Source organism: Actinia tenebrosa, unplaced genomic scaffold (assembly GCF_029948245.1).
Source record: "Actinia tenebrosa isolate PJP-AT-01 unplaced genomic scaffold, QUT_ActTen_1.0 PGA_scaffold4__44_contigs__length_22323623, whole genome shotgun sequence".
NCBI lineage: Eukaryota > Metazoa > Cnidaria > Anthozoa > Actiniaria > Actiniidae > Actinia > Actinia tenebrosa.
The window spans coordinates 2,385,292-2,399,291 of NW_028292581.1; the positions used below are offsets into that span (position 1 = coordinate 2,385,292).

The window sequence follows — 14,000 nt, forward strand, 5'->3', positions numbered from 1 at the left end:
CAGATGACCTGGTTCTGTTCTCTAAATCTGCTAAAGGGCTTCAGAAATATCTCGACAAGCTAGAGGCATTTTGTGAACAATCAGGCTTAACAGTTAATATAACAAAGACAAAAGTGATGGTTTTCAATAATACAGGGAAGACAATGAATAACTTCCAATTCTATTTGAACAAATCTAAACTAGAAAACGTTAAATCATATAAATATTTAGGATTAAATTTTACAACCTTTGGAAACTTTACGTTTGCAAAACAAGAATTAAAAAAAGCTGCATTAAAGGCACTATTTCAGATGAAAAAACAAATGGGTGAATTTTTCACATCCAATATCAAATTAACTATAAAACTGTTTGACTCGCTTGTTACACCAATACTTCTATACGCAAGTGAGATATGGGGTATCGAAACATTAAGCACCAAAGACCAAGAGCCCATGGAACTTGTTCATTTGAAATTTTGCAAAATGCTCCTCAAGGTGACAAAGAATGCTAGTAACCTTGCATGCAGAGCTGAGTTAGGAAGGTTTCCGCTAAAATGCAAAGCATGCAGTAGAAGCTTTAAATTCTGGCATAAAATTATAAAGTCGGAACTACACCCAAAAAAACTTTCAGCCGAAGTCTACCAAGATACTAAAAATGAAACTAAAAAAGCTTTTTGGAGCATAAAAATTAAAACTACTTTAGAACAACTCGGATTGGGGATAATTTGGATGAAACAAAAGGAACTTTCTCCAAGATGGTATGAATATGGAAAAATAATAACCCAAAGAATATATGACATTGAGAGGCAAATTTTATGGAGTAATCTCCACAATGATGAAAGAAAAGACGACAGACATAAAAATAAACTCAGAGTCTTTCGTCAGTTCAAAACGGATTATAACTTTGAAGAATATTTAAGTCAAGTCACCAATATTAAGCACAGAGTGGCGCTTACAAAATTAAGAATTAGTAACCATAAGCTTGAAGTAGAAACGGGGAGGTATAAGAGGCCTTATCTCATTTACGATGAAAGGATTTGCCCAGTGTGTAAGTCGGGAGTAGAAAACGAAAAACACTTTCTAGTTTGGTGTCCACTATATGACTCTCATAGAAACGACTTAAGAGAGTTCATAGAAAAAAACACCAGCATTAATTTCAACAATATGAGCGCTGACAGTCGTTTTATGTTCTTAATCAATTCAAAATCAGCGTCTCTACAAAGAGCCATATCAGTATACATTCATCAATGTATGCTGATACGTGAAAATGAATTAAGAAAATTACCTAATACATAGTATATATATATACCTATAATATATTTGGAATCAAACACTCATGTACTATTAGTATAAGGTGCCAAATAAAATTGTATTGTATTGTATTGTACCCTCAACGCCCGGGGGGGAGGGGGGGGGGAGGTACTACCACCCCAACTTGGGTAGGGGTGTGCCGCCAGGACCTCAAAACCCTGACCCTATCCCAGACCTAAAATTGTGATTTTACATACCCTACCCCAGACTAAAACTAAGAATTGTACATCCTATCCCAGACTAAAAGACGGAAAATACGGTTTTACAATCGATTGCAATCAACATTTACTAACATTTTTATCGTTTTTTATCGGCAGAAAGCGTAGCCTATTCGCCAGACAAAAACGACCAAATCGTTAACCCTATCACAGACTAAAATGATACCCTATCCCAGACAGAATGTCAAAAAATGATACCCTACCCCAGACCCAAAAGCCGAAAAACCATACCCTATAGGGCGGCACATACCCGTATAGCAAATATAGGGGAGTACCACCCCCCGGGGGGGGGGGGGGGGGGCCTCAACGATTGACCTGTCTCCTTGTGTGTATGTGCGTGCGTATATTTTCTGTGTATTTTTTGTGTATGAAATTTGTATTTTTCTGCTTTTTTAATTTGCTATTTATCCTTGTTACTTTTTGGTAAACATAGTATTCTGCAATTTTCTGACCTCCTAGCTGCCTAACTCGATTAGCTTTTCAGCTATTTTAGGTAGCTGTGCTCGTGTTTTTGCAATTTTGAATTTATGTTTCATGTATAAATTCTTTCCTCCTTGAGTGCAAATAAACTATTGTTGTTGTTGTTGTTGTTGTAACTAAATAGAGTTCGTTATTTGGAGCAAACTACAGACACCGGCACCCCCTAACCCCGTAAGTATTCTTAGGCTTTTTTACTAGTAAAGCGATGCATGATATCATGGTCTCTGAGATGCATTTCTTCATTATTCGGGGACACGTCCTCGAACTAACGAATTGCTGGATCCCCCTTGAACTATATATATATATATATATATTGTAACTAATGTATCATAAAAGCACATAGGTAAATCATTTTACATTATTCATAGTAATCTCGTTTTATGATGAATTTCAATTCATTTTAATTTAGTTCAATGAATCATTTTATCCTGAATAGCCAAGTTTGTATCTACGGAATGTCCATTCCATAAAAATAGACTTTAACGACTTCCGAGGATTCGCATTATCGAAAATGGCCCTCTCTAAGTAAGGGTCGATCAATGTCGTAAAAAACCGATTCTGAAGAACCTTTTAAAATAGCAGCTGATTCCATAATTCTTCGTTTGCACGCTACGTCATCGAGGCCATGTTGGTACCATTTAACAAAAGATTTCCCATCAGCATCCATTGTTAACGGTACCACAATGGCCGCCATGTTTTTGTCTTTTAACTCTCTTGGGAATGCTTGCAACCCATCAATACACTTTACAGTGTCGCCTACTAGACGCGAGAGTATCGAGAGCAGCTTGAGTGGATTGAGGACCAAATGAATAGAGGTTATTACACTGCTAGCTGTGTATAACAGCGGGATAATTTCACGAACGAAAGTCGCCGTTTCACGAGTAAAATTATTTTTTCAATTTTTTAAATTAAAAGTTAAACCTGTATTGAGCGGTCACATTAGGGGAACGACGTATTGCCCGCTTATTGCAGGTTTATCGTTTATTACAGTTCTAAGGATAGTGAACCCCTTCGACTGATATTGTTTTACAAGGGTGGCCATTTGATACAGATAAGGACAAGTAAAAGTGGCCCAACATATAGCTTATGATGATCGCCCGCGCATTTGCTTTATAGAGGTGACCGCGTTTAATAAATGTCTACTATGCAAACGTGGAAGCAATGTGCAGGACTTGTACAAGTGAATGCTTTACAGAGGGTGACCACTCAATGCAGAGTCGCTTTATGCAGGTTTTAATATCTCCTGATGCAATGGAATTACCCATGCATGGGTTAACCTGAGTGTATGTACTTCATTTGACATAAATTGTTTTGAATCAAAGATGAGGAGGGTTTTTTATTTCTTTGTATTAAACTTATAATCACTGAGCGCATTTCTACATACTCATCTAGGAGTTCCCAAAAACACAGGTTTATTGAGCTATGATACATTACAAGTCTTAATACTTAACTAAGTAAATATGGTTCAAGCGGTCACCTTATTACCGACCAACCTCTGTTTCACGACCAGTCGCTCTTAATATAATATATGATTAATTTTCACACCTGTTTCTTTTGACCTCTATTAAGCGACCACCTTCTTTTGCGCAGCTACCCTACCCCAATGTGGTCTTTTAGTTCAATTCTTTCTAAATATTGTAATCGATAATATACCCCTAACTATATGTACAGTGTATATTGTTGGGCTGTGGCCTCCTTGCTGACTGCACTTGCTACACATATGACTGATATTGAAATTATCAATCCTCTACAGACTGGCGGATTTAGTTCCTAAGAAAAGGACATGGCCACCACCATGTTCGATGATTAAGCAGAAGATAATAATGCCATTCTTTCGTGTTTTTGTATTTGTTCTTGTCAGTTTTTATGGTTGGTGTGGTTTTGTTAAATTCATCCAAACATAGCGGCTATTACAAACAGCAGTACATAGTCGGTTTTTGAAAAGCTTTCATTCGTTAATTACGTGGATCATATACTGATGATCCATGGTCAAAACTAGCTTGTTCGTTGGCTATATAAATTGATTACATAAGTATATCACTTCTGGTAACTCTTAATATATATATATATGTAAGTGTTAACAAGTTGATAAAGGTTTTAAAGTCTTAGAATATAGATTATGGTAATCTGCAAAGAGTCGAATGACTCGTTTTACACTGAAGAAATAGCTAACGCGTGTGCTGTGTCCATTTTTGAAGTCAAAAAGGGATTAGGAAAACACGAGAAGCATGATGCGTAGCAAAGTGCTTCTCAACACTTTTGAAGTGCTCTGCCAACCCCCAATTGCTTTTTTTAACTCTATACACAGCATAAAACGGAAGTCAGTTTTATATCAGCTTTTTCAGTTTTATAAAATACAAATAACTAAAACCGTTATTTTGATAGGAATGACGCAACTGCGAAAGATCTTGTACGTGCTGTGTGCTCTCATTGGGCACCTGCTTCAGCCAACCACAACGCCAGATTTATAACTGGCTTTTATAAAATTAGCTAGACTAGATTTTACATGGCTGGGAAGCGCTTACGGTATAGTCACTGTCAGGGCACGAAATGGACGACATCTATTGAACCAATCACATTGCAAGGGGTTAATATTCATCCAATCAGAATGCTCGTACACAGCACCGTCATAGTCAGGGCACGGCCCATCCCAAATCCTTCGTCACGAACCTGTTATTAATTAATCAATTAATTAATACCTTTCTCTGATCGGAGGACGGACGACACAGACGTTATTAGGGTCGTCACGTCGTCACACAATTTCGTGACCAACCCTAAAGCCGCGATTACACGAAGCAATTTTCTCTGCAACCTGTCTCACAACGCTGTTGCGACACAAGTTGCATGACTGTTTACACGGTGCAACTTTTCGGAACATTTTTTTTTTAATTTGCGCTGTAGGTTACACGGTGCAAAGCTCCATGCAGCTTGTGTCGCAACACCGTTGCGAGACAGGTTGCAGAGAAAATTGCTCCGTGTTATTTCTCCTTAAGGGTTCTAAGGACGTCTGCGCAGGCTAGAAATAGAGTTTACTACAATGATTAATTGAATGCTGAATAAATGATCTCTTTGTAATAATCGAGTTCTTTTCTAGTGTTTGTCAGACCGATATTCATCACTGTTTTTTCAGACACGGAAGCACTTTGCTAGCAATTTTTCTGTACGATTTCCTAAACTGCATGTTACGATAGCTGAATAGTACCGGGTTTAAAGCAGAATTTAGGTATCCCAACCAGAGAAGAATCGAAAAAACCTCTGAAGGAATAAGAGTATAACATGGCACACTACAGATATTGAATGCGATACTCATGGTAGTGAACGGAATCCAGCAGATCAGAAAAGTACCGACTATGATCGAGATAGTGCGGGCAGCCTTCGTATTTTTCGTTAGGTGTTTTAGGCGTCTCTGGTTTGAGTGCGTCAGTGAATCTCTTTGCCGTTTGAAAGTTCCTTTAAATTCGCCCGGGGGCGGGGGACAACCCTTGCTCTCTGAGCTTGATTCTCTACGACTTTCTATGAACTCATCTTGGTTTTCGATCGACCTTTTGTGGAATTTCCTGAGGCTACAGGACTCGTCGTCATTAATAGCTTCACTTTTTTTATTCAAAGGTTTTGCGAAAGGTAATTTTGTCTTTCGTTTGCACAAGGAGTTATCAGAAGTAGAGCTTGATACGGTAGGTTTACTCTTGATGCACTTGTTGTCTAGCCGCGAACTGGGATCATAAAACCTTTTAAAACTGTTCAAAGATATCGATGTTTTTAGCTGGGATTTTTCTGTGAAGTTTTCTTGACTGCTGCGATCCTTGTTTTCCTTCTTGCTCTCAGTAAGCCCTGCTTTGACCTTTTCCATCTCGCTATCCAAGTTGCTTGGATGTAATACTGTAGATGACTGAGGAATGATTTCTTTAGAGCTCTTTTTAATTATTGCACGTTCATCTTTCTCAACAGACTCCCGCATTACGGCTTCTCGAGTGGATAAGGATGACGTTAACTCGTCTGAGGAGAATCCTGGTTTATTATCGCCACTTCGGTCTTTAACATTCCTGTTTTCTGCGCGGGTTTTCGTTTCGGAGTCAAGTTGTTGAATATCGTTATCAACACTGTCACACCTTTTCAAGCCATATCGATACTTGCGGAGATCATCATTGTTCTTTGTAGAGACTAAGTCATCAGTACGAGTATTGATGCATTGGTTTGTTATACGTGGTTTGTTGCTAAAACCTACGTTGATATCGTTGATATCCACTTTTCCTAATGGGTTAACACGAATCGCATCAAATTTTTCATTTGCGCTTTTGTTTTCTTTTCCAGTAGGTTCCTTTTCCGGCCTCAACGACTTGTTTGCCAGGTTCTCCTCGAAGTAAAAGGACACATTCTCCAACCCCATCACCTCTCGGGTCGCCGTTTCTTGGTTCGTTGGGTCAACATTCGGATACTGTTTGGCAGACGTTCTCCTTGGACTTTCCAAGGTATTGACAGTACTGACTCCAGATGCATTTCCTGACCCAGTTGCTTGATCATAACGCGTCTTCAACGCTAAGGGGAACTTGATGTGCGCACGAGCGATCTGGTAGACTTTATAATAGATATAGCACATAGCAAACATAGGCAGATAGAAATTGAATGCTGAGCCGACGATACTGAAATTCAATGAAATATTAAACCAACAGTAGTTGTTTTTTACGCTTCTGGGATAAGCCTTCCAGCCCATGACGGGAAGGAGCGCGAAAGCAAAGCAGTAGATCCATAAGATAGCAATTGTAATGATAGCTCTTTTTGTCGTCATCGAATGAGATTCTTTGTATCTTTTCCAAGGGTTTTTAAGCGTCTTATAACGATCGATGCTCAAAACAAATAGATTCCAAATGGATGAGGGAACGGTAATGAGATAAGCCGTGGTCCAAATCACACACATCGTTTCACCGTGGTACCATTTTCCATGCGTTGTGAATTGCTCGAGATCAAACGTCATTGAAAGACATGTCGTCCCAATGTCGGAAATCGCAAGGGAAACAATGAAATAGGAGGACACGTTTTGACGTAAATTCGAGTTGATGCAAACCGCTAGACAAACCAGGATGTTGCCCATAAGAGCGGCAAAGATGATCAGAGAGTAAAGCACTACTAAGGTAACGTTAAATGAACTGTAGTACCACGGTGAGAGGGAATTACCTACGCCACACGATGTTCCATTCCCGACGCTCGTACAGTTTCTAGCTGTTGCATTGTACAGTGAATTCATCTTAACCCCCTACAGAGCACTAGTTCAACTGTGACTTCTTGAGAGTCGGGCTTAGGCTCAGTCTTTTAGCCGGAAAGCTAGAGAGACCTTTCTTGTAAGCCGGTCAGTTCAAAACTGGCTTGAGAGCGCAAATCGTAGGATTTATACCAGCTGTTCAGCCCAATTGAGATGGCAAAATGCGTCAATCATAAATCTTCTTTTTGAGATCTAATATATTTCGATAATAGAAAATACATCGACTTCAAGGCTGGTCTTCTTGTTCAAATCGTCTTGATAGCAACACGAACAACTTTTTTCCTGCAGGTCTTGAGTTTCATGGAACATTAGGCAAAGATTATGGGCCTGTCATTAGGGAATCCGCGTCTGGTATCGTGCGTTATTCCATCACAAATGAAAAATCGAGATCTATCTGTTTTTTCGCTGCAGAATCAAAATGGATAATCAGGAACGACTGCAACCAATACGTTATCTGTAACTTCTGTGTCTAAAAATACCTCAAAGCCACGAATGTTATATTCGGCCGAGAGATTAGTGACCCCACAATAGTGGGAAAGAAAAATACCTTCCTCTTGGTCTTTAATCAAAGTCATTCAGTGTTGTCAGTGTTGAAACCTAGAAAAATATACATGTTTTGAGCTATTTCTGATGGCTGTTGTGAGATAGAGGGTAATACAATAATGAGGTCTTAAGATACGCATTGGGAGTATGATTTAAATGACAATCACTAATGCATTTAGTGGGCGTATAGTTTTGGTTATGGTCAAAACTCATTCACACCATGTTTTTAAATGCCGGATTAAGCGTCCGTATGAAAACAGCCACGAGGAAGCGCTCCAAGTGTACCCTGAAAATACAAATAAAGTGAACTTTAACGTGGTCTGTGCAAAGTAGATGAAGTACGACTTGAGGATATCATTAAAAATAAAATAAATGTTATTAGTTATTATCAAAATTAGAGACAAACATCATGGATGTTTTTTTGTTGTTGTTTTTTTGGCTATTTTTCTATATTTATTGATGGTACATCTACTTGACTAAACTGTTCAAGAAGAGTTTTTCAATTGAAATAAATAAATAAATCACTTGTAATATTAAAAAAGGTTAAAACAAAAAAACATGTTGGTTGATATAGGCAACTGAAGACTATCGATAAATCTTGTCGTTAAAAAAAACCATCATGGCGGCAAACCAGTCAATGGAGCGGGAAAACACCGGGGAAAAACCAAGAAAAAACTTCTCGAAGGGCAGGATAGAATGATAATAAATGTCTGTTTATTTCCAAGATATAGCTCTCTACTCACATGATAATGGAACGAGGGAACCAGGAACGTAGCGGAGCGATGCGTCGAGATGCGGCACGCTCAGCAGCGCAAACGTAGCCACGTTTAAAAGCCGGCGTTGTAACCTAATTTAAAGATGCATACACTGGTATAATATGTAACTAAACTCACTTCTAAATCACTCATTTTCCTCTCGATATAACGATTTTTAACTGTAACTAAAAACGACTTGTACACACTGTAGACACAGTCACGCACACCAAAAACGCCCAAAACTTGTTTATTTTTTTTAACCAAAGCTTTTTAGCTTAATTATTCTTCAAAATGAGTTTAGCGCTCACTTTACGTTATGGGTCATGTTTTCAAATTTTCACGATAGTAATATTTAACGAACAGCTATTAAGTTCTCACGAAATGCTAAAATTATATTGGTGTTTTAAAATAAAATATCTGAGATCAAGTTTTGTATTTGCCCAAGGCCGACTGACAAACACGGTTTTTTGGTTCAAATTTTGGAGTAAAAATTTATCTGGTGTCGGCAAAGCAGAAATTCAAACTACTTTGTGACAAACAAGACAGATGAACTATCTTAAAAGGGATCAGTAGTGAGTCTAAATCAAGTAAATAGCTCCTCTGAGTCTAGCGGCATGATTTCCAACTACACTGGTTGCATAACGACGAGAAAGAAAAATTAAAAGAATAGCTAAGCAGGTGGTTATGATTTTACTTTAAGGGATCCTAAGTGTCTTTTTTTCTTAATTCCTAATCATTGTTTATTGAGAGATTAAGGCATAACACGTACTAAAACAGCCATTTAATCATAGAGGGCTGCTTTCTAAATAAAAATAATAGAGTTAGTGAGAAATGCATGGAAGATGTGAAAACAATGGATAGAATGATGCATAATATTCCACCCGTGAGTGCAAGCCAGAGCTCCATTCAATGGCGTCAAGTCTCTATCAGATCTATCAAAACATTGAGACATTTACTACAAAAATGAATTATATATAAGAAGTTAAAGAGAGCTCTTTCAGTCAGTGGACATATATAAAGTAACCTGCTAGAAACACATCATACGAATTCTGTCAGTAGACTAATGTGTTTTACAAGGAGCGCAAATAAGTTAAAAAAAACACACAATAAAAAAATTAAAGTAAATTAGAACTTTTAGGCAAAACCCTGATCCTTTGCTTAAATATATTCAAGTTGTTTACGTCAATAACAGCTTTGCTTTAAGATAAATTCTTATAAGCTTCATTTATGATAAAGTCTTAGTATCGCCCAGAAAAATGGCCGTGATTATTGCACAGAGTACTTAGCTTATAGTGACGCAAGACCGAATAACTAGTGGCCATCAGATTAGCATCTCAAGATAGATTTTCAAAAAAAGCTAGCCGGGCTTACTAATCTAAAATCCAGAAGGATTTTGAAAGAAATACTAGGAAAATATATTGTATAGGGGGTCTATGTTTCGAAAGGATGGACTTTAATGCAGAAGAATGGAATAAGCTCTGGTTTTATTGCTTGAAACCCTATCGCAACATCGATCACTGCTTTTACATCGCTATCATACGATTTGGGCTCAAAAAACTGTATTCGGTCTGAAATTTGACATGAAAATATATAATGGAGATCATGAAGTGGGGTGAGAGCGGCATGTGCGAGTATTACACCGGTGCTAGGTGTCTCTCCCTTATTTCGTAAACTACAATTCGCCGCATAGTATATACAACTATCCTTAGATTATTGTTTTTTCTAAACATGTTTTGGTAAGTGAAAATGTGCACGAGATATTAGATACTTATTGATACGGAACTTAAAAAAAAAAGATTGGATAGTATTTGATTTTTCTTGTTTGAAATTTGTGGCCTTATTCAGGCCTCCAAAAATTGCAAAGCCGACTGTATTTCAAGTCGTCTTGCGGGATATTGGGAAAAGTTTTCAATCAGCAATAACCGCGCCTCGGATAGACCTCACTGGCTACGGTAATGCCACTGCGCAAAGATAACAATAATTTTTCTACAAGGTCAAGTCATTGTAAGCAACACATCACTACGTGTGGGATGGATTAGCAAAACACGCCAAAAGCTTTTTCTAGGTTATCCAGTTTTCCTCCCTTCGCGAAATCAACTTAACTTAGCGAATCCTTTTGGGAATCAAGGCTGGTGCATTGGTATAGTAATCTCGCCACACCTCTGAGGTTCGATTCCTGGACATTTGACATGCGCATAGGCGTTTGTTAGGTCTCTCCCTTGATTCAAGTGGTATTCTCTAGGTTCGACTGCAGCTTATCTCCCGTTCGCAAAGTCTATATAACTGACGCTAAATCATTTCCGCAATTCGATTTCGATCTGTAAGTTAAGTTCAACCGTGCGTTGAATTCGATCAGCCCAGAGGTTGCCTTCCGGGTATCGATATAAATCGTATTTCTTTTTCTTCTCCGCGCTGACCAACCATTGTCAAAATAGCATGACTTAAATAAAATCAGAGCGTTTTAAATTGTTACCGCTTTATGAAGAGCGATACGACTATAAAACACAGTTCACAGTCCTTCATGATCAAGGCCTCTAGATTCGATGGTCATATAACAGAACTTCGTAAATCAAAGACGAGGCTATTTCGTTTATAACTCATTCACTGAGCACCATCGACAAATCGGAACATTTCAATTTATTTTATAGAACGAGAGAAGAAGCAAACAGAACTCAAAAATAGACGATAAACGAATAGGGTTATGAAACAGAGAAGAGATGAAATCGGAAAAGCCCCTCCCTCCCCCTCTCCCCTTCGTTATCCATTGTATTTGACGCACAGAAAGGTGAAATATCAAAGCCTTGTTGAAAAAATAAGCCGCATTTCACAGCGATGAATAATATACAAAGGGCTTATTTTTCTTGGAATTCAATGACGAAATCTCTAGAATCCAAAGATTAGACTTTGAAGAAGCATTTTTGGCATTTATCCATTAATTACAAAATCCGGTCATACTGAAAGATAATACCATTGCTTTTAGAAGAAGTTAATTGCTAATGCTTTGGGCTGTGGACAACGTTCGAGCACTCGCATATCATTCGTTTGCATAAAAGTAGGGTGACTCTGGTGCGCATGCGCATGCTTTATTATTATAGAACCTGAACTGGGTTAGCGAAGTTAGTTTAAATTGAATCTTGTATAAAAATTAATGATTACGAAATAGAATAAAGATTCACGTCAAGAGTACATACATTTAGAGACCTTTAGCATCATTTTTACTGCTAACCGCTAGCTGCTAGACACGCCCGTAAACACGGAGAAACATTCAGCATATGTTGAAAGTTTGACGTCGAACTGTAGTTTGAAGTTTGCAGTGCGCTGCCTTGCAAGAACGTCGTGCTGAAGATCTGTATTATATTATAATTCACTACAACTTAGTACATAATTGGAAGTATGCGCTTTGATCTATCTTGCTTAGTATGGAGACAATCAGTTGGTTTCTTACCTCAGAAAATGCATTATCATAGTAGTAATATATCCAGCGTTTTTATTCTTTATCCAGGTTCTTTAGGAGAAGGCTGATAAAACATTGCCAGCCCGAGCTACGAGGGTTTGGTCTTGTAAAGAAAGAGAGAATAACATGTTAGTTGGATGAATGTTTTGCCTTTCTTGACTAAATTAGTATTTTCTCCTGTACGATATAACATTTATCACGCTAGTTGCGAGGATGACTGAATATTGTGTCTAATTTATACATAAATCTAAAAAGATATGAAACTTGCACAGACCGTTCAGGTGCACCTTGGATATGTCTTATCACTTTTAGTCAGCTACTCGAAAACAGGTCACGCGCCGCTAAGACTCATATTAAAATAAAAATCCTTCATTTGAAATATGAACGATAAGTTAATGGAAATAAGTTGAAATCCTATGTAATGGAACAAAAAAATATTATAGGGAAATTTTTTTAGGGTTCTGAAAACGAACTCGAGATTTTTAAAAACGCGAACCTGGGTGTAACCATTGGCAAGATTCATGTATCTATCTATGGCAACTATACCGGTTACAATGTTAATTACCCGTAACTTTTACTGTGCAAATAAAACACTACACTATTTGCATGATTCGAGCCGATAACCGTTCATTAACTTCCACGGGAAGTCAGTTAGATTGGCTATAATAATTGATAGGGTAAACTTGAACTTCCTTAGTAAACCCACACACTTCCTTAACATCTTTGATCGAACTGTTCCTGTTTTGAAACGATATTAACAAGTGAGCGATCTACCGCTATTCCTGAATTCAAGCAGCAATTTTTGGGGAAGTTCTAGAAACAACATCGTTTTAAAACCAATAATCATAATAACATTTCTGGAAAGTCATAGCATTATACCATGTCAATTGAAACGCCAACGCCTAGGACAGGGCGAGGAATTTAACATTCACTTAGTGAATCCGGTCCGCGGAGAAAGATTTACTGTCCAAATTGTTGAAGTTGCTGCTGTTAAAATCTTGTCAAACTGTAGAAATAGGCGTTAAGCTTATTCATATTCCTGAGCATTCACGCTAATGAATGCGTGTTCAATCCCCGGTTTCGCCGCGTTAAATTCCCGCCCAGTCCCGGCAGTCAGAGGTTTCAATTGACTATTGCGTATGCGGTTTTTCAAACACCCGATACCCGGCAGTCTAGAGCTAGTCTAAAGCTCTTAACAGAATAATAAAGACATTGATTCAATATGTACGAATTTTGGAAAGATCTAGAGAAGTGATTCTACAAATGCAAATCATCGCGTTGAACTCACGGGAACGATTTTCCGCTAAATATTAGATAGCTCAGAGAGAAAAAAAAGAGAGAATAATAAAATTTAATACTTGGTCGAGTTCTGTCTTGAGAAAAAGGATTGATTCACATACTACAGTTCACGTTTCTGATTTAATACTTCGTTCATTTAGTCTACTAATGCAAATCAATTGTGATTAACTGGAAACGAAAAATAAACCTTTAATAAAGTCTTCCTGTTAATGATACATTGAATAGACAACGCGTACGAGTCAGTTGTGTTTAACAGATCAAAAACAGTTTTCCGTGTTTGATACTCTGATTAAAACACGCGGGATGTTGGGAGAACACGAGAGGAGAGTTGGAAACCACGACGCGTAATTTCCAGCTTCTCGAGTGTTCTCCCAACATCCCAAGTGTTTTGATCAGAGTATCAAACACCGAAAACTGTTTTTGATTTGTTTCATGATAAAATAACAAACTCGCTAAAAGATCGAAAAAAGCAAAATTTAAGTAAATTCTCTCTACATGCCGTCTTATTCAAACTGACCAATGAGCGCGCGCGATAGATTAAAATCTGACAGTTGCAATACTCGCGCGCGCTAAAATGACGATAGCGTGTTTTGATACTCTCATCAAACATGGTTTTAGACCAATCATAGCGCGCGTAGTATTCCAATTATTTTATAAACAGTTATACAGCACGCGGGCCGGATTGGCAGAACACAAGAGAAGTGT

General features: G+C 38.0%; 1 protein-coding gene and 1 non-coding gene across 2 annotated transcripts; both read right to left on the reverse strand.

Annotated features, from left to right (window-relative positions):
• Nucleotides 1–3,919: 3,919 nt before the first annotated feature.
• Nucleotides 3,920–8,049, reverse strand: LOC116306786 (uncharacterized). The gene has a single exon (XM_031716881.2). It carries the CDS (start codon nt 7,227–7,229, stop codon nt 5,103–5,105), a length of 2,127 nt encoding a protein of 708 aa, XP_031572741.1. The 5' UTR covers nt 7,230–8,049; the 3' UTR covers nt 3,920–5,102.
• Nucleotides 8,050–10,377: 2,328 nt separating this feature from the next.
• On the reverse strand, nt 10,378–10,515 carry LOC116306787 (U4 spliceosomal RNA). Its single transcript, XR_004198318.1, has one exon. It is a non-coding gene; the product is annotated as a U4 spliceosomal RNA (small nuclear RNA).
• Between the last annotated feature and the right edge of the window lie 3,485 nt (nt 10,516–14,000).

What these genes read in the sequence shown, in the direction of transcription:
- LOC116306786 (XM_031716881.2), bottom strand. Translation starts at nt 7,229, where the DNA reads ATGAATTCACTGTACAATGCAACAGCTAGAAACTGTACGAGCGTCGGG.